Consider the following 24072-nt stretch of genomic DNA (forward strand, 5'->3'; position numbering starts at 1 on the left):
TAATATCTTCCCTATAAAAGCCCTTCCCTCGACGTATGTCTTGGCTTTCCAATTGTGCGGGTAGAAAAATGCACATTTATAAGGAATTTTGCAGTAAAATCCCTTACTATAATTGTAATTTTCCATGAATACTCCTTGTATTAGTAAATCGTAATGAATTTCATGCAGGTTATTGGAACCATAGTTGCAAGTCTCGTTCTGAGGAATTTCTCTGCAGATTCTCAAAATGTGAGGCTTTTCACAGTATGTCACGAAGAATATCGAACAGTAACAAAAATTCAAATTTTATCAAAGAATAACCCCGCTAGCTAGATTTACTGGGTATTTCCACTTGGGACCTGAAAGGCCCGTCTGGATTCCACCGAATAAGTCACTTTTTTCTACTCACATTGCCTTTTTGAATTCCATGAAATAAGTCACTTTTTCTACTCACATCAATAGACAAGTAACTTATTTGAGATGAGTAAGTTTGGTTTATGGTCAATTATAAATTACTTTTTTTATTTAAAATTATTTAATTACTTTAATTTAATAAGTAAAATTGAGATAAGTTTTTTAGGCATAAATAGCTTATCTTAGGTAACTTATGATCCAAATACCTTCAAAACAATTACATTATCCCATATGAATTTTTTATTTAAAAGGTTGAAAAGTAAAAACTTATGGGCTCGCATTATATTTCTATGACATTCAACCCATCGAACATATGCACCCCACCAGATGATCACTCGAACTAAAATACTAGCCGATGGAGTCAACCGACAGGTTATTTGTAAACTTATATGCTTTTGGGTGGTGTATATTAATTTTTATGTTGTGGCTTTCTTTCTTATTAGATCTGTTAGGATTTTCACTTGTCTAATCTTTATAAAATTCATCTACCGGATAGGTTGGATGTACAACCGGGCCTACAATTCTTAACTTTATCAATTTCTTTTGAAAAAACAAATAACCAGAGAAATTTTACAATTTCATCCCTCCATGTGCACTCCAAAGTGTTTTGAATTTGGGAGGTATTATTACTGAAATTCAAATTTTGAAGGAATTTTGAGATAAAAATCCCAAAGTAGAAAATATATTTTTACAATGACAGATATTTACTGCGAAAACCTCCAAAAATTGGATTTTACTAAACAGTGCCTCGAGGAGCCTCTGCTTACGGGCTGGGCTTTTTCAGATGAGGAATTACATTCCTGCCCTTTTTTTTTCTTTTTTTTTTTTTGTTAAAGTATACCACTGCGGAGAGTGGAGAATTGTGGAGCCCACATGGTGTGTGTTTAATATCCTACCCGTTCAACAAATGCGTAGCAACATTATTATTAGCCTAATAAAAAATATGTCGGATCCAAGTATAAGGTATGTCAATCTATAAAAAAGTAATATACTTCATTCAAAATATCTCAATTCAAGTGTGTCTTATCTGACATGATCCAATTGGTGCGATGTTTTGGCTGTGTTATCACTATGGTACGGTGCAGCTATGGAGGAGTTGAATGTTATACACATAGCACATGGGCCCATAAGTCTCAACTTTCACTACTTTTTAAATGGGTATTTTTGTATTTTCTGCCTTAAAAATCACGTGCATGTGATTCCAAAATTTCAAGACATTATTAGGTAAAAATATAAATTCTCAGGGAATTTTGCTATCAAAATTCCTTAAAGAAATAGATAATTTTGAAACTTTAAATACATAGTCATTAATGATTTGGTTAAAATTCTAAGAGGGCTTTTGTATCTTAAGCTGCTTCAAATACGTTGCTTATGCCACAAATAACTTATATTAATTTCCGCTTAATAAGAAGATAAGTATGTTTGGTAAATAACAAATTTATTACCTTGCCCCATCTTCCATCCTATTTATACCTCTCTTCTATAACTTGTGAAAAGTATAAAAGTTTAAAAAATTAGCTAAAGTGATTAAGTAGTTTTAAATATAAAAAAAGATAACTTATAATTAATTATAAACCAAACTTACTTATTTGAAATAAGTTACTTATCTACTAGAAATAAATAATTTCCATTAATTTCAGAATATTACAGTGATAAAATTGCAAATATCTGATAATTTAAAAATGTAACGGCAATGTCATTTTGTCAAACTTTACTCAAACGTTCAGTGAAATCAGAATTTATTAGATATTTTTTTGCACTGGTGGGAATTAGGAAGTTTGTAAAATGGCCTAGAAGGAGGATATAAGAAGGTACCAGAAATTTTTGGAAGAGTAAATTTTGATACTGCGGCAGACTATGGTGATTGTTACACATGCTCTAAGAAACTCGCCAACAATTAATTCAAATTAAGCCGTCCAAGTTGTGATCAATAACTTAGGTGGGTCATATACCATAAGCTACAGAAATTCGGTATTTTAGCTAGACGGTTGGAGAACATGAGTTGGATGGTTGAAATAAAAGCTAGTGAACATTCGAAATTTAATATAGCCTACCTTTTATTAAAAAAAAAATCCGTATAAGTTACTTGAATTAAGATGACTCAATGGATGAGATGATGACCTGTCTGTGTTAGATCCTGCAATTTGGGCGGTTTAACATGTACGCCACATGGGTGTCCGTGTATCATCTAGCCTAATGTTTCAGAGTATCTAGTAATGTCCAATGGTCCGTCTGGAAGGTGCTTCCCTATCATTCTCTTCCTCGGAATGCGAGAAAGCCTGGCAATAAGCTGTCGCGATTTGGTTAAATGCATGTGGACTGATTGTCTGGGCCACCAGGCCAGATGGAACAACGAGTGGGACGAGGATTGGGTACTTCCCTCGCCCGGCCCTATCTAGGAACGGACTGGGGCTCTGAAGGCCTACCGTGATGTATGGCTTTTATCCAAACCGTTCATCCATTTTTACATCTCATTTCAGGTACAAGCTCAAAAATGAGATAGATCCAAGGCTCAGGTGGACCACACATTGGGATTAAACACTCACAGTTGAAAACACTTTTCGGGCCACAGAAGTTTTGGATCAAGCTGATATTTGTGTTTTCGTAGGTCTATGTGACCTTATGAACAGGTTCGATGGCAATTAACCATAACGCTGGGCCGTAGGAAGGTTTCAATTGTAGGAGTCATATCACCACAGATTTCTGTGATGTGGTCGATTTGATCATTAGATCTGCCTCATTTTTGGTCGCCTACTCTAAAATTATATGGAAAACTAGATGGACGGTGTGGAGAAAACTTATACATCAGGATTGCCCCTCACAGCCCTGTACGCTCCTAGCTGGATACAGGCAGGGGTAGTTCCCAATCCGCGTCCCAGCTAGCGACACCCAAACCCCTCTCTTTTGGGGGAGCGTATTACGTGTGGCCATGACCGTGGGGCCCGCCTTGATTTATGTGTAGTAAGTACACGCCGTCCATCCATTTTTACGGATCATTTTAGTGTATGAGACCAGAATGGAGCAGACTCAAAAATCAGGTGGACCACACTGCAGGAAACTACGGGAAACAGTGGTGATTGACAATTAAAATCTTATTGTGGCCCAAAAACGTTTTGTACCAAGATGATAATTTCCTTTTAGCTTCATCCAGATCTTTGTGACCTTATCAACTGGTTGGATGGAAAATAAACATTACGGTGGGAGCAAGGAAGCTTTTACTGGTGGGTCTCCAATAATCGCTGTTTCCGGTAGCATGGTCCACATCAGACTTGTATATACTTCATTTTTGGGCTCAAGAGATACAATGATATATTAAAATAGATGGACGGTGTGGATATAGTACACATGCATCAAGGTGGGCCTACTATGAGGACTGCACCGTGTCGGGTAAGGCCAGGGCCGCACCTAATCCGCTCCCCTCTTTTCGAACAAGAGAATCTGAAATTTTGCAAAGGCGAGTGATACTCTGGCGGCGTTTGATGGTTCATATGCAGGCACTCGGAATTGTACACGTGGCGTACATTAAATCGAATTAAACCGACTAAATTGTGTAACCTCCTCTCAGTAAGCTATAGTCCCAAAATCAGATTGGGTCAGCAATCCCAACCTTGGATTCGTGGACAAATGTTTTGGAAGTAATCTCATTGGATATTTTTCATTTTAACCGTCCAACAAATGTCCAGCAATCTAATGGTCTGATAATCAAGCACTAGCCTGAGACGCATGATTTGCATACTTCAATTTGAGTACTTTTATGTGACATAGGCAATTTATGAATAATTTCTACGCGCCCACATATCATCTACCACACTTTGGCAGTGTATCAAACGGTGCCAATGGCTCGGCAATTCGGCCCACTCCTCCATCGAGTCTCAGCGTGGATGGATAATCCGCCCCATAAATCTACTTGAGAGAGCAATATTAACATTTGGATTAGTGAATTGCAAATGTAGGTTATGAACAGAAGTTGGTAAGAAAAGGTGGTGGAATTTATCATGGCATCTTCCAATATAAGATCTTCTACATTCATGCTTCTCCAGCCTGTTCGTTTTTCCGGTTCATCTGTAAATACGTTGTAACCTATGAATTCCGAGTCCTGTGAGCTTGTTTGTTTCGTCTGCTCACAGCGGTAAATAGTCGTTATTATCGTTGTTTGGTTTTTTTTTTTTCTTTTTCACATGTATTTCTGATATACGGATTGGAAGGTAACCAAATCTGTCCCACACCATATCACTTGTGTTCTACTCCTTTCCTTTGGTGTGGTCTACTGGAGCTATGGACTAACCTCATTTTTTTGGATCATGCTGTAAAATGATCTAAGAAAAGGGATAAACGGCGTAGATAAAACCCTCATATCACGGTAGGCCCCACAGAGCCCTTCCTGGACGGAGTACTGTCGGACCGAGGGTAGGACACATTCCGCTTCTGGTTGGTGTACGTGAGCCTTATCAAGATGTCTGGGCAAGGGGTAATGTAGTCCGCTTCCGGTAAGACGTAGTCCTCTATCAGCATGCATGAAAGGATGTAAAGGATAGCCGGATTGAAACCTTTTTTTTGTTAGCTTGTTAGTACACCCCACTGTCAGTTCACACATCACTGTTAGCCACCCCCACTAGGGAATCGATGCCAAAGACCTCGGTGTTGAAACGAGGTATCTTTCACTCAGTCTACCACTTGAGCTATGGCTAACTACTTACGTACATATGTTATGGCACACTAATGTGTGTGCACTGTCAAAAACCAAAAAGACAGGTTAGAAGGACCATCCATAAGGTCTACCTGATCAAAGTTTCAAGTGGGTCCTACCCACTCACCAAAAATATCATGAAATATAACACCCCCAAAAAACTCTTTGAGATTAATCAACTTAATCATAGGTCAGCATTGTCGGCATTCAACAACAACATCGGGAAGCTTGGCCTTGTTTCTTTCCGTAGGTTGAGCAAAGCAGCACCCTAGGCTTCTTCCTTAGATAGCAATTTTGTCGCTGCGAGTACATCACATCCTGTCAAAACATCTATCTGATGCGATGCTGGAATGATCTCTCCCATACACCCATAGTTTTAGTGCACTAATTTGTGCACCTTATTTAGTAATCACGTGTCTGTGTGTTAGGGAGTCGGTTGAGCCATTGGAAGCTAAAGACCAATGACACATGAAGATTAAAGCATCAAGGAAGTGAAGAACGTGTAAATGAAGTGCATTGGTGACCTTGACCTTGACTCAAAACAACCCTTAAACCTTCAGATAATCATGGCCTAATAGGTAAACATTTGATTAATCATCCCATAGTCTTATGAGCTCCATTTGAACATGCTTAAATATATTATAAAGGTCCCAAGTGGCTGGAAAACAAATTGCCCAAAAACAGCCAACTCTGGGTAAGCTCAATCAATCGAGCACATACTTAATCAACCTTGAGCAATTGGGCTCGCTCGATCGAATCTCGTCAGAAATGTCCAGTGAGTTCTCTAGACTATTTTGGGAGAGCTCGATCGATTGAGCCTATCTATTAGAGATTCATTGGAGCCTTTTTGTTATAAATATTGCATTGGATCTTTGGGCAAATTATTGATTTTAGAATTTTAGAGACCCTAATGTATCTCAAGCTCAACCAAACCTCATAGGTTTTATCCCAATGAGATTCATACTCTCTTCTTAGTGATTCTTTACTTTACTAAGCATTCTAAACTCCTTTATAAGAAAATCATGATCTTAAGCACTCTTTAGAGTTTAAACAACAATTCTAATGATAAATCCTAGTGTTTATCAACCTCTATAGAGTCTATCAAGGTGAATCTACTAGGAGTTCAAAAATGACATTAGTTGTAGGACATTCTACCACCCTCACATCACTTTGATCACATCAAATGGAGCATCACATACTAGGTGTTTGATCTTAAAGCTGAAGCACTATCAAGCATCAACATCAACAATCGAGAGAGCATTTGAGGAGAAGATTCAAACACGGGAGAGATTTGAAGAAGCAACTCAAGAACGATACATCAATGAGGCTCAATTCGACAAATATCATGTATGAGTCAATATTCTCTTTCCTTGACTAAGATTGAGGGTAAAAGTTTGTAGCCCAAAATCGATAGGTTCTTGTGTAGGACCTATGCTCTTATTTAGGCCAAATTCATTAGACACAGGTGCATGTATGTTAGTCTCCATGGGTGTAACACCCCAGTTCTCATAGCTCAAGGACGACCCCTTTGCTAGAGAACTCGAGCATTAAACTAAATAAAAATGTCATTCACTAATGCGTTTGACAACATAAATTTAGTCATGTTACCGTAAAAGCCGTGGGCATCAATAACAATATAAGAAAACACATGCATGAGAAGTAGTGTCCAAATATCAACGGGAACGAAGTCCCTCAGCAGGGGTCTGATATAAACTATAGTAATCAAATGTCCAAAGAACTAAATGACTAGAAATAAGTAAATTGAGAAAATATTGGTTGAGCTCAAAGAGCTCAGCCACACTAGCATGGGGCTCCTCATCACCGAGCTCCTCTCTGACCTCCTTACGAACCTCTGTAGGGACATCCTCCAACTCTACTCCTCTATTTGTTTGTTGTAATTGCACAATAACGTGAGCGGCCAACTCATTGAGAAATCCCCCCAAGATTACACACATGTCATAATAGCCAATGATAGTTTTCAAGCAGAAGTAGCAATTCACATCGTATAAAACATTCAAGAAAGTTTTATTTAAATATATGAATGCGTGCATATACTCACAGACTTGTAGATGCATATCCAGCTGGAAAAAGGTCACTCAAGGATAACTAATCACCCAAAAAGACCATGCAACGAGGACACTTAAGGCAAACTAGCCTCCCAAAAAAGTACTATAAGTTATGCCTAAAGAGAACTAAGCACCCAGAAAAGTCTGTGCAAAAAGGACAACCCATAATAGTTTGAATGCTCGCAAGAATAACTTAGGATCACTTGCTAAAATACTCTAAGGTACAACCCATAGTGACCCAAGAAACCCCGTGTCTTACATCAACCACCCAATAAAGTCCGTATGCTATGAAATACATGCTTAGTCCAACCGCTATTAATCCAATTTGTAAACAACAATTTATAAGAATTCTTCCTGACTAGTGGCCTTTTATGACCTATTCAAAATATAATAATTCTTGGTAAGGTTTGCATCATAATTCTCATTTTGGGCACAACGATAGATTTAATCCAAATAGCGACATAATATAATCATGTTCCATTTTATAGTACTTATGTAGGGCACTCAATACAATCACATTTGGCACATTGCCTCACGAGGGTAGGACATCCTCATTTAATTTTATTTAACATTCTTTGGATATGGCCACTTAGATCTAAGCGTCTTTCTTATAGGTTATATTCAACATTCAACTCATGTTTGCACAACGATGTAAGTTATCAAAATTTAATAATTCTATACACATGTGAGCAAAATATATTACACATCATATTCATGTGAAATCAAAGATTATTCATGTGAGGTTTACACAATTAATAAAGGATTTCAAATTGTTAACACTGGTACTTCTACAAATCTTTAGGATCAATTAACAGTTAATTTATATGTTAAAACTACTACAAGACCAAAATAAGAGTGGAAAGCTTGAAGGGTAGTTCATCACCTTACTAGGTGAATTCCCCTGACTCGAATGCACCTAAGGTATGGGATTTGAGGACAACTTAAGTATCATACATTCCATTCAAATCAGCAACAATTTAATCTTAAATACATTTCCAATAAAAATCCTAATCATGGAAAATCCATCTCTAAAATTAATTAATTTATAATCTAATTGCAGGAATTTTAAGGGAGGTTTTGATAAACAACTTACTCGGCGGGATGACCAACACTACAACGAATGTAACTTTTAGCGGCGCTCGAAAGCGCCGGTAAAAACACCAAAAAGCGCCGCTAATAGATTTAACGGCGCTATATAGGCGCCGATAAATGGGTATGTCGCTAAAAGTTATGTCGGCGCTAGATACTTTCTTGCAGCGCTTGTCTGAGCGCCGATAATGTAGCTTTTTCGCGACGCGAATAAACGCCGGCAAAGGTCAATCCGAGCGCCGTTAAATGTGGTTTCTGAACACTTTTTCTCCCAGGAAAGCGCCGTAAGATTTCTACAGAAACGCCGCTAAATGCCTTTGTACGGAAAAGAGGCCCTAGCATGCCAATAATTTTTATTATTATATAAAATTCAATCGAAACCTATATTTTTTAAATATTTGAAACATAAAAATGATGCAAATGATGCAATACAAATAAAACTGAATGTTAAACAAAATTTATAGTACTACATAATAAAAAAATATATATAATATTTATTACAATAAATTGAAAATGGTCTTGAATTTAAATAAATAAATTTAACAAAAAAAAAAAAAAAAAACAAATCCTCTGTATGGTCTACTCCTAGCACGAGCGGCGTCAAAAGGCTGAAGTGCTTGTAGGCCTAAATTTAGGCACAATTGATTAAAATCCTGCACACAAGGAAAAAAAGAAAAGTTAAAAAGTAGCATTCAACAAATTGATGCATGGGAAACAATCAATCCTTTGATCCCGACCTTAAAAAATCAAAAACTATCAAGGCAACAAATGTTGTAACTTGAATTCCATTACAAGCAAAACAAAAAAGAAGGTAAAATAGAAAGCCAACATGCTAACAAACAAACGAATGTCGCAGCACATCTATGCTTTACACAATCAATTGAAAAATAAATCAACTTATAAATAAAGATGAACATACTAATATTTTACAAAGTTGAGAGCTTACTTTCTTATGAAGAGCCCAGACACTTATATAGCCTTTAGTGATCTGTTCTTGCAGCTCTACAAATTCCCAGGTATCATCGGCCGAATACTCCCCTGACAGTAAAACACATGGATTTTTTCGCTTGAGGTTGAATGTGAGGGCATACACCTGATAGACGGGTTTGATGTCATGCATACATCACATGGGCCCTACAACATTCCGGTGCCACCGCTACCTATGGTGGTGTATCACTGGACCACACCTCTTTTTTATGTTTGAACATCTTCATGCAATTCAAGATTTTAAAAGTTATAACGACTGCATGCATATGCTTTTGGGTCTGATGTTTATATAGTATCATTTGGGCTCTCAGCTTGTACAAGTGGGCCCCATGGTACATTGATCCAAACCGTTGATAATTGAGCCATGGATGGCCCATGCAGCTAAACTAGTTCAGATTGGAGAAAATGCTAACTCTTCAATAGGTGGACCTAGAAACATTTCACATTCAACCCAAAAAATGCCTAATATTTGATGGCTTGGATCTTCCAACTTGGAAGAAATTTGTTACATTAGCCATCCATAGTGGCGATGATCATTTCAACGGCTTGGATCACTGAACCATAGGCCCCACTTGCACAATCCAAAGTCCAAAACAAAAATCATTGCACATATGGTTGTTTTAAAAACATATGGGCACAGGTTTATAGATAACAACTTTACCTTAACTGTAACCTAAAAATGCGACAACAGAATGACTCTGGTTTGAAGGGGAGTTGTTTGGTACTCGGTGAGTATATGAAGGTCCATAGACAGGCAATCAGAAAATGTACACGTGGCATCGAATTTCTCAAATTAAACCAACTAAATAGTGGAACCCACTATCTCTGAGTCTCACTCCCAGAATTAGATTGGCTGAACAATCCTTACCTCTGATTCGAGGAAACAATCCTTCACTGTATGAAAACACCCATTGTACAAGCATTTCTCTATAACAATATGACAAAGAAAAACTAGCAGTTTAATGAAAGAAAAGGTCTCACCAAAGAATACAAGCCACTGGTGTCCATAAAGAGCAGAGGGCCCGAAGCAATTCTGTTAGATAAGTCAATGAGACGAATGAACCCATTTACCGGTATAACACAAAATTCCAAGAAAACATTTTAAAGGGCGCTACCTGATGAATGGCCTAGACAACATACCTACGCCACATTGGCATCTGTGTGTACCACTGAAAAAACACTCAGTCCTATTCATGAGAATATTGTTCAACATTTCTCACTCTTAAAACTTACCTTAGCAACAGTACTGAGAAAGAAGATGGCATGCCGTACAGTCGGGGCCTGGGAACGAAACGAGAGAGTAGGGTTTATACACACACACACACACACACACACACACACACAGAGTGATATGCATGGGCTGTTTTAGATAGCGCTGGTGAAAGATGCACCCAAAGTGCCGAGTAAGCACGTGTTTGTTGTAGTGCTAGCTTGATCCAATCACGACTGGGCTAAACTTCTCAATCTGAGTCACTCAACTCAACTAATGCTCCATGTCAACTGACTCTACCAATAAACCATATATGTAAATTCTATTCATGACCATCTACATCAATTTTTATAACATAACCTATTAATACTTATTATAATTACAAACATAAGAAAAAAATTTTGAAATAAAAGTTCTATGAGCTACCAAATAAGGAAAACCAAATCTACATATGACAATTGCAGTCATTGTTAACATATTCATCTAAACAAAGCAGTCAAAACTGAAAACAGATCAACCAGTAATGAAATTGTGTTGTGATGTGGAAAATAAAGACTAGACAGGAGAACCCCCTGAAATATTGTTCTGTTTGTTTCAAGTACTACTTTCAAGGAACAATATATTACTTTGGCTTTGTGAAAGCACTGCATCAAAAACCAATTTCACAGGGTGCCATTGTGCATGTATCCAGGTATCTGGTACAACATCGCGAAGTATATGCTATGTGGCTCCAATGAAGAAGTTCCATGTATCACAGATCAAATTGATATGAGTCAATGGAAATAAACAAAAGCATCTCTGGATGGGAGAAGTTGACAAATAGAAGAGCATGTCCTGATTAGAAAGACTATTGCAAGATCAATCAACAAGATGGGAGAAGCACCTGCATGACTTGTATGCAGCATTCAACTTTCTAGAAAATCAAAACTGATATACTAAAACAAGGAAATCCATTAATTCTCCTGATAAATCAAAACTGATATACTAAAACAAGGAACCAATTGAAGAAGTCAACAAAATTTCCACAGCTGGTATAGGACTAAATATATCTAAATTCCAATGTGGCATACGCTTGTTATCATACAACTTAGTATCTTTGTAATTGAGGATTGGATTAGTAAGGTCTCTAAATCACCTTTACTCCTTTAAAATAATAATAATAACAACAATGGAAATTTGGGGGAAAACAATCTTATTAGGGATATGCAAGAAAAAAACCCATTCATGTCCACATCAGATTAACAGTCTGGAACATGCAAAATGATCAAAACCAAAATCTATAGAAATTTGGGGGAAAACAGAAACCGAGTAAGGAAAATCATAGAAAACAGAAACCTTATACCTTTCAAACCTAGCATCTTCAGCATCCCCATTGAAAGAAAAGTGACAACTCTTCCCACAGGATACAAGACCAAGGAAAGCCATGCAACTGGCCTGACCTAGTGTCATTGCCCACAATGGGTCAAATGAATTATAAATAATCACTTCCCCTCACTTGTAGAAATTAGACAAAGTACACATTTGTATAAAAGAAATATATCAGTAAAAGAATGAACGTAGACAATTAGGACACGTAGCACCTTGCAATTCTCATAAGTAGCTTTGACAATCTCCTTATTCAGCAATCTTGAATTAACTTTCTCCAAGAACTTCCAAGTACAGCTCATGAAAATTTGGCTCAATGCTTGCTCTGTCAAATATAATCTCCCGGTAAAGTAAAAATCAACTGATGAAACTAAAGGTTAATCATAAGATTTTTCTCACCTTTTCATCACCATATACTGAGCAAACCATGGATAGTACTACTCTTTCAGGACATCAGTAAATTCTTTTGCTTTCCCATCCATATTTGAAGCTGAAATATTATTAATAATAAATAAAATCTTGTCCTGTATCTCTGATGCAGGTTCCTGCATGAAATAAACAACAAACTCAAAACTTTCAAAATACAATTGAGATAATACCTGAATAGTCAAATAACATAGAGTAAGCACAAAACATACAGAGACGTGACTTTTGTCAATGCCACAAAGAACTATTTGCCAACATGCTAACTGTTATAAAAGAATTCAAAGAAGAAGATACAACAGTGAAAATCGCCAAAATAAAAAATAAAATTAGCTGATGTCAGAAGCATCATTTGAAGTAAGGAAGAACATACATACTGATGTCAGAAGCATCATTTAAAAGCTAGGTGAGTCACTTGAATCGGTATTAAAGAAAAGTCAGCAATGATAAAAGACTATAAATAAGATCCATTACCAACTATGTAATTCATAGACCCATCTTCCAAAAAGCGTACCCACTGGCAGTGCAAAAATAAGAACTGTCAATTATAATGGAAAGTGAAATAAGGAAAAAGTCAGCAATGATAGAAGACTATAAATAAGGAAAAAATCACAAACTGATTTGCAGGAAAACAATTACAAAACCAAAATTCTACAGTTTTTGCCATGGCCTAAGGACAAACACAATACAATCAAAGTAATAAAAAAGAGGGATGAAAAGGAAAAACAGAGACAATCATAGATCCAGAAAACTCACCTTGACGCTCAAGCCTTTCTCCCTCCTCCCTTACCCGGGCTTGGGACCAGCAATGCAAGTAGTTGCATTGGCGGAGTTAAAAAAGGGGCTTAAGATCCATTTGGTTTGATAAAAAATTATATTCATAAAGATTGATGTGATGACCAAATGGAGCTTAAGACTTATAATACTTACATAAATGTAGTTGTTCTTCTTCGCTTGGCTTCCATCATCTAACACTGCCACAAAAAACACGCTACAAAAGGTCAACGCCATCCTATTAATGTTGTAAAGAAACATGGAAAGAACAAGAGTTGCATTGAGTTATAAAGAAAATTGATAAGAACAAGAGTAAATCATGTTTGGCTAACTTGTTGATTTAGTTACCCAACCTGTCATATGCATTGGATCTTAAGTCAATCCAAATTCCAAAATGAGAGTTAAACACTTTCTATCCAAAACCAATCACACATCAGTCCTAAACCTATGCACAAAACATAAAACATTTACAAGAAAGAGAGAGAGAGAGAGAGAGAGAGAGAGAGAGAGAGAGAGAGAGATCCTTTCATTTAGCTCAATCCATCTCTCCTTAAACCTACAAAACAAAACAATAAAAAGAAATTAATTAGTACTCGCATTCTTGTACAAGAAATTCTATTGTATATAGAAAATAAAAATAAAAAAAATCTGACCTTACACATAATAGAGGGCCAAACAATACTCGTTCCAATAGCTTCCCCAATTGTTTTATATCGTCCATAGGGTCTTATCAAAACCTCCTCCCGTACTATTGCAACATGAATTAATACTTCCCAAAAACCAATTCCAAGTTCGTGCCCCCCTACTTTTGTGAGCGGATCCTTGCTCAAAACAATTCCTTTAGCAATAGTAACCCTGGGTTTGACAATACTTGTAAGAAGAACTCTAGTCACATCCTACAAAATAAAATTCACTATTTGACAAACTGCATTGTATTGAATAAACACTCATCCGTATACCACATATAATTAAGAACACAATAACATCAAAATATAATAAAAGAACTATTCACTTGGTATAAGGAATTACCCCAGCGCTAGTGCAACTCGTGGTCTTCCCCTTATTCGTCGAGTGCTTCTGCAAATGATAAATCAATATCAATCATTAAATACCAACTAAACTATATATAATCTAGGACATAGTGCATATGTAAATAAAGACATTTATATAATATAATTACCTGAGAGTTCACCCAATGGCTTGATGATGAGGACGGTTGGTTCATGTTAGAACTAGCTGCAGCACTGAATACTGTGGGTGGGTTATTGTTTGCATTATTCATAGTGGCTATCAATTTCATCAGAGTTTCTTTCAAGGAAGAAATTTCAACATCTCTTGCGGATGAGATTTCAACCATAGTTCTTGCGGATGAGATTTCAACCATAGTTTCTTTAAGGGATGAGAGTGCAGCTATATTTTCTTTAAGAGAGACTATATCAGCATGTAGTTCCTCATATCTTTCATCTCTCCTCTGATCAATGGAAGTCATCCTTTGTTGGCTGGATGTTGCACCCCACAAATCAGATGGAGATGGTCCTAACCCATAAGTGCGGACACGACCATACCTGTCTTCTCCCATAACTTGAGATAATAGATCATCCCTTGCCGTGCTACTCTATGAGGCCCCGGGTTGCTGAGATATTTCTTCATTGAGTTTTGTCTGCAATAATAATTATCACATGGTAACAGTTAATGTGTAAATACTCTAGCTGCTGCTACACATTTATATGGAGCTCTTCTTGCATGTAAATACATTAACATACCATTACTACTGATGAGGCCTCATCCACAGGCTTTTCATCTTTGCATGTATGAGTCAAGATAAACATATCTGCCCGGCTCAGATCCGACCCATTGGCCCTTTTCCTCTATTATTATGCAAACAAGTTATATAACACAAATATACTAACATGGTTAGTCAGGTTATTAATAAAATTTACCTCTTCCTCACATATTTGCGCAAAACTCTTCGAGCCTGCCGCGTGGTTAATCAGTTGTTTCTTCCGATTCTCTTTATTTTTTTTAGAACGAGCCTATATGTGACACACAGACAGTAAATTATAAAATATCAACAAAAGATTTTGTATAATTCTATAATTGAATGAGGCATACCTTTCCCTCTTCAGAGTTCCAAAATTGAACGAGAGTCTTCCATTGATCTTCTTGGACCCGCCCATCAAGATTTGCGAGCCGCTCCTCATCAGTCTCATGAGAAGAGTAGTAGAGTTTCTTCAGCTTGCCCTTCCATTCCCTCCATTTTTTACCAAGTGACTTCAGCACCCAAGCCTTAGCATTACCGTCAAACTCAAACTTGGACTGCATCACATGTTAAAAGCGAACAATCACATAATGAACAAAAATAAAAATTAAAAAAAGCATCGTAACCATTACCGTGACAAGCCCCCACATATCATCTTTCTTCGCATTTGGCACCGCCCTCCAATCATTAAATGTAAGGGGAGCATATACCCCATTGCGTGCTATTGTCCCTATGAAATTTGTCAGCTTACTAGCATTGTCACAATCGGGCTGCCCTAGATTGTTGATGGAAATAGAAATCCGTTGACCTTCACGCATTTTCCAAACATCAAAGGATCTTGTGGGGCCTCGAGTCTTTATTTTCTTGGACGTTGAATCTGTTGAATAAAATCACAATGGTACATATAAAACTAATTAACAAAAGCAAATTACACAGTAAAACACATTGTCCACGAGAGAAGAACACATTTTGTTATACCACTAGTAGCCTGAGGCAGCTGAGGTTGAGCAGGACCAACATTAGTTTGGGGCAGCTGAGGCTGGCTGGTGCTATCAGTCATAGGGCCTACAGATTGCCTAACCCTGCGTCTAGTACTCGTGTTTAAAACCTGTATATGTCTAGCAATATGACAATATGATAATCAAATATTTCTCATTTAAATGGAGATTCATAAAATGAACAACTTGATTTGTGGACAGTTGCATATTGAAATATACAAGCCGTACAAATTGTGAATCCCATTATCAATGGAACATATTCCAAAACAGAAACACATGTCTGGACAATGAAAATAAATGAACATGTGAAAATAATAATAATTCAACCATATGAAAAAAGATGTGAATTTCTCTTTCATACTTTAGGACAATCTAGTGTATAAGAAATCAATTATTGTACATAATGTCATTTCCATCACAATCAGAAAACTTAGTATCATCTGTTTGGTCATCTACCATTGTCTGGGTGGGAGGTAAAGGTGTGATAATTGTTGTACCATCGATATCTATCCTTTCCCAACTATCAATGTCATCACTCGAATCCTCCAAACTTTGATCATTGCATGGCGAGCTCCCCAAGTATGCATTAGCATCATCTGTAAACTCCTCCCCATACATGTCAAACAAGTCCCTAGGTTTCGCCCTCATCACAACATGCCAATCCTTTTCGACAGGGTCTTGTACATAGAACACCTGCTCAGCTTGAGATGCAAACACAAACGGTTCATCAGACAACTGTCGACCAGAATGGCATAACTGTTTCAAATTCACGAGCGTAAACCCCAACCCATCCTTCCTGACACCCCTGCCCTGAGATAGAACATCAACCCAATCACACCTAAATAATACAAGTTTCCTATCACCACAATATTCCAATTCAATTATGTTTGTCAAGACACCATAGTAAGTTACATCTCCTGCAACAGGATTTCTGTCATTGACAGTCGCAAAGCTTGATGTCTTTGCGGTCACCACAACTCCACTATGTTGAGTTTTTCTTTTCTTTTCTCGGTCTTTAGTGTGAAACCTGAAGCCGTTTATGATAAAACCCTTATATCTTCTTGTTGCACAAGGACCTCGAGCTAGCCATCTAAGGTCTTCTGAGACCTGCTCATTCTCTACCTGGCGCAGCTGTTCAACCTATTTTTAAAATGTTAAAACAGAAGCACATGTCTGGACAATGAAAATAAATGAACATGCACACGTCGATCGACTTATTGCATCAACTACTTACATGATCATTAAACCATTTATGAAATGTTTCATTGTGAATGCGTTCTATATCCCTTGGTCGTGCGCGAGGATTCTTTTGCTTAACAACATTCATGTGTTCTCTGCATATGAATTGGTTTCAGTAAGACACGTGATAGTAACTTATTTTCCATCATGTATAAAATAAGTGTTATAGTTTTCTTACTCAAGAAATGGGATGAGTGCACCGCTGTTAAATAGAACATATCGATGTGCCTGTGTAAATGTAACTTTATCTAGCACATAATCCTCCGGCTTCCCTAATGCACGACCTATTCGTGGGAAAATAGCGGATTGTTCTATAACGGTGTTACCATAGTCATCATTTCGTATTGGTCGGTTGAACCTTGTCTCCACATTATGCAAGTACCTCGAGCAGAAAGTTAAGCATTCTTCCGCCAAGTACCCTTCTGCAATTGAACCCTCTGGCCGACTTTTATTACGTACATATGACTTCAATGTGTGCAGGTACCTATGGTCACCAATATTAAACAGTTTAGAAATATATGATTGATTAGCGTGACTGGAATAGCATGAAAAATAAATTTAATTTATAAATATTTGTACCCACCTCTCGATGGGGTACATCCATCGGTATTGTACCGGTCCTGCTAGTTTGGCCTCACCCGCTAAATGAATCGGCAAATGCACCATAATATCAAAAAAAGCCGGTGGAAAGATCTTTTCTAGATGACAAAGTGTTACCGCAATTTGAGATTCCAGCCCATCAAAATCTTTTACTTGGCCAACTTTGGAACACAATTCCCTAAAGAAATTACACAATTCAAGCAAGACTGAGCTCACACACTTAGGCAATGTTGTTCGTATCGCTACAGGAAGTAATTGCTGCATCAAAACATGACAGTCATGACTCTTGAGCCCTGAAATTTTGCGCTCTTTGAGATGTACACATCGTGAAATATTGGCTGAATAACCATCTGGAACTTTCACTCGCTTCAAAACTTTGCAGAAATCATCTTTCTCACTGGTTGACATGGTAAAGCATGCAGGTGGCAAATATGTTTTGTTCGATGAAAGCTACCTTGGGTGCAATGTTTGTCTTATACCCATATCTTGCATGTCGAGACGTGCCTTTAAACTGTCCTTTGTTTTCCCTTCAATGTTCAACAGTGTCCCGAGCACATTGTCACACACATTCTTTTCAATATGCATCACATCCAGATTGTGCCGCAACAAATTATGCTCCCAATACGGTAAATCGAAAAAGATACTCTGCTTCTTCCAGTTATATCGATCTTTCGCATTATCCTCTCGTCTTCTCTTGTGCCCATAATTGCCAGAAGTCTTCTTCCCAAATGTGACATTAATTCCTTGTAACTGATCCAACACATCAGACCCAGATAGCAAAGTTGGTGCCTCACTAAATTCTTCTGTACCATCAAAAGATCTGCTATTACTTCTAAATCTATGATCAAGTTCCAAGAATCGACGATGACCCATATAACAAAACTTTTGACCATGCTTCAAGTATTTAGACAAAGTGTCCTTGTTATAGCAAGGATAAGCAAGGCGTCCTTTAGTGCTCCATCCAGATAAGTTCGCATATGCAGGAAAGTCACTGATAGTCCACAACAATGCTACACGCATTCGAAATATTTCATTGCTTGAGGCATCATAAGTGTCTATGCCAACCTCCCACAAATCCTTCAACTCATCTATTAAAGGTTACAAATACACGTCAATATCATTACTAGGTCCAGAAGGACCAGGAATAAGCAAGGACATCATGAAATAAGATTGCTTCATACACATCCATGGTGGCAAGTTATATGCTATCAGAATAACCGGCTATGTGCTATGAGCAATACTCATTGTCTTGAATGGATTGAAACCATCAGCTGCTAACCCAAGTCTAACATTGCGACTATCCGATGAAAAGGTCGGATGGTAGTGATCAAAAGTTTTCCACGCCGGGGAATCAGCCGGATGCCTTAACATTCCATCTTCGGTGCGACACTCATAATGCCATTTCATAGAGGACGCTGTTTTAGATGACATGTACAACCTCTGAAGCCTTGGTTTCAAAGGAAAATGGCGTAATATTTTGGCTGGAATTTTTCTCTCTTTGGCAGTCGAAGAAGTCGCCTCGTCATCTGATTGATGTTCAAATGTTTTCCATCTGGAAGCACCACATATACCACATGATTGCTCGTCGACAGCATCCTTCCAATATAACATACAATCATTGGGACAAGCATCAATTTTATTGTATTTTAGGCCCAAGTCTCCAATAATCTTCTTGGTTTCATAGAAAGACCTTGGTAAGGTTTCACCTTCGGGAAGTGCATCCTTTAACAATTCAAGTAACATCGTGAATGACTTGTCGCTCCATCCACCAAGGCACTTTATGTGATATAGTCGAATAATGAAAGAGAGTTTACTAAACTTCTTGCAGCCTGGGTATAATTCCTTATCGGCGTCTTCTACTAATTTGAAAAATTGTTGTGCTTCAGTATTAAGCCCCTGTGTAGGTCTATATGTTGCATCACTCTCTTGATCATCCGGACCCGAAAAATCAAATGCATCATGTAACAATTCGTGCATATCATCGTTTGGATCCAGATTAGGTATAGAAGAAGACGTGGCTTCCCCATGAAAATGCCAATGAGTATAACTCGTATTAAATCCGTCACACACAATATGATCGTATGCTTCTTGTCGAGATACCCAGAAGTTGTTATTGCAGTTCTTACATGGACATAGGATCCTCCCTCTATCACTTGTATTTGTAAATGCAAAGTCTAGGAATTCCTTAGCTCCACTTACGTATGCATTGCTTACCCTAAACCATTCAATGCAATTGGAGGACATATCAAACAATGAATCTTAACCATTGGACCACAACAACTGGAAGAAAAAGTTACTGAGATACCTTGACAAATGAATCCAACTCTTATCCATCACTATGTTCCTCGGCTACTTCGACAAGTTAGTTGAAATACAACGTGAGCCCGACAAAGCTTCCTAGGAGAGAAACTAGAATGGGTATAAGAGAAATTTAAGGAAGAGTACTGAAGAGACAAATTATAATGAAACAAGCACCATTATTGCTCACCCCACGAGCAACGACGACTTAGGCATCTAATAGAATCTCTAATGGTATCTTTAACTGACTAACTAAATCAGTCACCCATCCAAGACTGGATAGATTGTAATACTTTCATGTTCCCATTTAAATGCCCACACTGAAATTCCGGCAGCATCTCCCCATGTCTCTCCGAATACGTTGATCTTGCATTTGATTCCCATGTCAAGTATCCACATAATGTGAGGATATTTGACATTAGAAATAAATATAAGAAACGTAACCAGAGAGAAAAGGATAGATACAACGCAGAACTAGCATGGGCATTTAAATCAGGTAACCAAAAGCATTCCAATCTATCCAGCCTTGAATTGTCCAAACGTGGGACAATTTGAGAATTTTTATGCCTCTAAAAGCACACTATATCTATGCTTGGCCACATAAAAATTCTCAAATGGGCAACTGATTGTCCTATACTTAAACAATTATATAATTATTCACAATTGGCATTCATCATCTAGCTAATGGTGCTCCATCCACAGTAGGAACCGTAATTTGATCGGTCCAGATTGGCGTTTGTGTATGCTATGGAGAGAATTGCAACAATTCGTAAAGTGGTCATAAACGCACACTATCTGGGATAACGGTACGGTACAACAAGTTGCGGTACCTTTGCCTGTAGATGATCATTTCTCTACCACTCACATGTATGACCATGCGACTTGCGAGTCATGCAGTGTAAAATGTCAAAGTATAAAATGCCAAAAAATTGTGGGCATGTTGGGGCTCCATATATAATAAGTTGTTTATTGTCATTCACAATCACAAGTATCATTCATCATCCAACTAACTATTAACAACTTTTACAAAAATAAAAGACATCCAACCAACTCTATATAATAACTTGCAACTTAACCTGCTGGGAACCGTCATACACCGTAATATCTTACGACAGAGCGGGTTCTGAGGAGTTACAAGTTCGGCCTCTACTCTCTAGGAAAACACATAAATGAAGCGACAAAAATATAAATTAAGAAAGATCAATTATTTATGGAAGAGATTGATGAATAATACCTGGCAAACAAATGGAGAAAAACCTGCTCAATCAGAATCTGATCCATGCACATGCATTATATATGAGGAAGAAAGATTCGTAACTGATTATCTAACAATTAAAAACTGATTATCTTATGGAATATGAAAAGCCTGAAGGAATATGATGTCAAAATTTAGTTTGTCGATGTCATCTCCGACAAAAGACTCTCATAACCTCACGTGTTTGATATTCACAATTCCAAGCACTAACCACAGGCTACATCAGAAGAACCATGCACGGCATAACAGGCATAAATCGAAAAAACCACCAATGCACAAGCCATACAATCTTTTCAACATAGTAGATATTTGGAAATTTTAACTTCTAGCTGACCCCAATTAATTGGGATAAAGTTTAGATGATGATGAGATACTTGGAAATTTTAAAGAGGGTGAAGTAACCAAAAAAAATAAATTCCATTTATTCAACCTTTGAACTCAGTTCTTTGATAACATGGGAATAAATGGGAGATGCCTACTTTGAAGAGGTTAAGTCCTCAGGCAACATTTTCAATCACTGACATCTTGTCAGTTCCTCCAAAATGCCAAAGCATAATGGAAAATGATTGAAATTAAGGTATTAGATGAGTTAAACTTTAGAGGAGTACAGAGAACAATTTTCAACTAAGATGGTGACAACTGACTAATTTGTTCACAGAATTGGTCGACAGGCCTGACATTGCACTTGTCACATACAGGAGCCACTGATATGCAACTAAGATGGCGACAACTGCTAAAACATTTACAAGAACTGCAGCAGCTACAGAAGGAAACAGTGAAAAAAGCATAAATGAGCTCCTGTATGTGACATTGCACTTGACAGTGATTGCATAAATAAGATGTTCTTCATGTTCAGTACTTAAAAGGTGGAAATAATACTGATAATAGAACTCGCAACAAACTATGACAGTCTACCTTCTAATAACTGAGACACCGCATAGCCTTTTACAAAAATCCACCCTAGTATATACTAATCCTGCATTCAGTAAGAAAAATAAATAATAATAATAATGTTACAAAAGCGTTCTCCTCGTAAATCAAACAGTGCACATACCTACTACCATTTGACTTTCAGTAAGACATACTTGCCATAATAAAAACATCCTTTGAGGAGAAAAAAAATTCCAAGCATATTTCTTTAATGTAGAACACTTGGATTTTGAAATGGAAATGCTATTGACATTTTACTTCTCCAAAGAAAAATTCCCTAGACAGATTTTTTTTTTTTAAATAGCCATAACAGCTATATATTTGAGATAATGCCTGTTGTGCTAGCAACCGTCCTTCAACAGTTAATTACAGAATTATAATAATCAACTACAGGAAATCTTTATTATAAGACTTGATAGGTCAAAAATAATTTGTAACATTATTATTATAATAATCAACTACAAGAAATCTTTCAAGTAAGTTTATACCTCATTTGTAACATGAAAACAAAGAACACGTGTAATAAATAAAAGACAGCTGAAACAGAAAATAGATTTCATCCCTGCTATGGCTACTCTCTTTTTGAACCCCACACCGCCCATATGTGCTATTGTGATACAGTCAATGCACAGTACATAAGGTGGGCACCAATGTGGATATAATGTGGCCCAAAAGGCCAGCCTGGTATAGTCCATGCCTTTTTTATTTATTCTTTTTTTGGTCATGCATGTGCGGTAGACTTGATTGACCCGAGCAGCCTGATTTTCAGGTCAAGCCACATATCCCCAGTGGGGCACACCATATGAACAACTTGAATCTTTCTAGGAGAGAAGAATTCACAACCCTACTCTTACAAGTAGACATAACATTTCTCATTGCATTTTGAACCACATAGCCTTTTCATGGTTGTTAGGAAAACAGGGAACAATAAAGGGATTGTATAACTCAACAGTTACCACCTTTAAATGAAGGAAACCAAAATCATATCCATCTGCCCGACCTGATTTCTGATCTTCCCCAAATCTTGTCTTGATTCAGCCATTACATAATGGCTATATCTTAAAGGATTAAAGGACTAGTATAATGCTTGAAGATCTCACATAAATTTCAGTTTCGCGCAATCTTCATCATTCTTCACAACTATCCTCGGTGATTAAACAATTTATCTGGTGGGATCCACCCCATGGATGGGCTAGAGTGAAAAAATAGCAAAAATCAGACAATTCTTCTTTTCTTCTTTTAAACAGTCCTGCAAAACCACAATGGGACTTGCATTTTCTTTTTCCCATCAATCGTGGCTAATACATTGACAAATGGTTTCAATGATGCTGTTGCCTCACCCCAAAATAGAGGACGGTTGATCGTCCACACCATTAAGCTATGCCAGCATAGGTGCCAATATTTCAAGCCATCCATCAATCACAATCCACCATCTAGATTTCCTGGCCCATAAAACAGATGTGGCTATTCAGAGGATGATGCCACAGTGCATGAAACAAATCAATGGCTACAACAAACTTCTGTTAGATCTCCACTTCTTCATCCTTATTATATTGCTCTAATGCATGTCATGCACACAGGAAGACTAACGAAGAAGAATGATTTGTTTTCCATAATGGACTATCTGCTGGTGATTCGTCTCAAATCCTAAAACAGTTTCAACAGAAAATGATGGACAAGATACAAACAGGAACAATATATATATATATATATATATATATATATATATGAAGGTTTTAGCTAATACCTTTGAACTTGTGAATCAGATCAACACCATCAACAACCCTGATTCGAGAATCTACAGATGTAATAAGCACTCCTAAATTAGGGATTCGACCATGCAAATCCCTAAAAATGGATTCGACAGTGCAAATCCCTAAAAATGGATTCTACAACGCAAATCCCTAATTAGGGATTTGTATTTAACAAAACATATTCCTAATCAAGTATTCTAAAATAGATCATACCTGAGAATCTGAGATTCACCAGCAGCAGAAGA

General features: G+C 37.3%; 2 protein-coding genes and 1 long non-coding RNA gene across 3 annotated transcripts; all 3 read right to left on the minus strand.

Moving 5' to 3' along the window:
- Positions 1–8676: 8676 nt before the first annotated feature.
- LOC131241466 (uncharacterized) lies at positions 8677–9280 on the minus strand. Its single transcript, XR_009169042.1, has 2 exons — positions 9182–9280; positions 8677–8888 (listed from the first exon to the last, which is right to left on the minus strand). It is a non-coding gene; the product is annotated as an uncharacterized LOC131241466 (long non-coding RNA).
- Positions 9281–14625: 5345 nt separating this feature from the next.
- LOC131241467 (uncharacterized) lies at positions 14626–15627 on the minus strand. Its single transcript, XM_058240258.1, has 3 exons — positions 15386–15627; positions 15107–15310; positions 14626–15027 (listed from the first exon to the last, which is right to left on the minus strand). Exons 1-3 carry the CDS (start codon positions 15569–15571, stop codon positions 14869–14871), a joined length of 549 nt encoding a protein of 182 aa, XP_058096241.1. The 5' UTR covers positions 15572–15627; the 3' UTR covers positions 14626–14868.
- A 3159-nt stretch (positions 15628–18786) lies between these two features.
- Positions 18787–20436, minus strand: LOC131239697 (uncharacterized). The gene is made up of 2 exons (XM_058237528.1): positions 19896–20436; positions 18787–19805 (listed from the first exon to the last, which is right to left on the minus strand). Exons 1-2 carry the CDS (start codon positions 19922–19924, stop codon positions 18812–18814), a joined length of 1023 nt encoding a protein of 340 aa, XP_058093511.1. The 5' UTR covers positions 19925–20436; the 3' UTR covers positions 18787–18811.
- Positions 20437–24072: the final 3636 nt, after the last annotated feature.

Source organism: Magnolia sinica, chromosome 3 (assembly GCF_029962835.1).
Source record: "Magnolia sinica isolate HGM2019 chromosome 3, MsV1, whole genome shotgun sequence".
In the NCBI taxonomy this organism is placed as follows: domain Eukaryota; kingdom Viridiplantae; phylum Streptophyta; class Magnoliopsida; order Magnoliales; family Magnoliaceae; genus Magnolia; species Magnolia sinica.

What these genes read in the sequence shown, in the direction of transcription:
- LOC131239697 (XM_058237528.1), bottom strand. Translation starts at nt 19,924, where the DNA reads ATGGATAAGAGTTGGATTCATTTGTCAAG. An exon ending in AGTTGGATTCATTTGTCAAG is followed by an intron (nt 19,806 to 19,895) that starts GTATCTCAGTAA and finishes TGAATGGTTTAG; the next exon opens with GGTAAGCAATGCATACGTAA.
- LOC131241467 (XM_058240258.1), bottom strand. Translation starts at nt 15,571, where the DNA reads ATGCGTGAAGGTCAACGGATTTCTATTTCCATCAACAATCTAGGGCAG. An exon ending in ATATGTGGGGGCTTGTCACG is followed by an intron (nt 15,311 to 15,385) that starts GTAATGGTTACG and finishes CATGTGATGCAG; the next exon opens with TCCAAGTTTGAGTTTGACGG. An exon ending in GGAACTCTGAAGAGGGAAAG is followed by an intron (nt 15,028 to 15,106) that starts GTATGCCTCATT and finishes TGTCACATATAG; the next exon opens with GCTCGTTCTAAAAAAAATAA.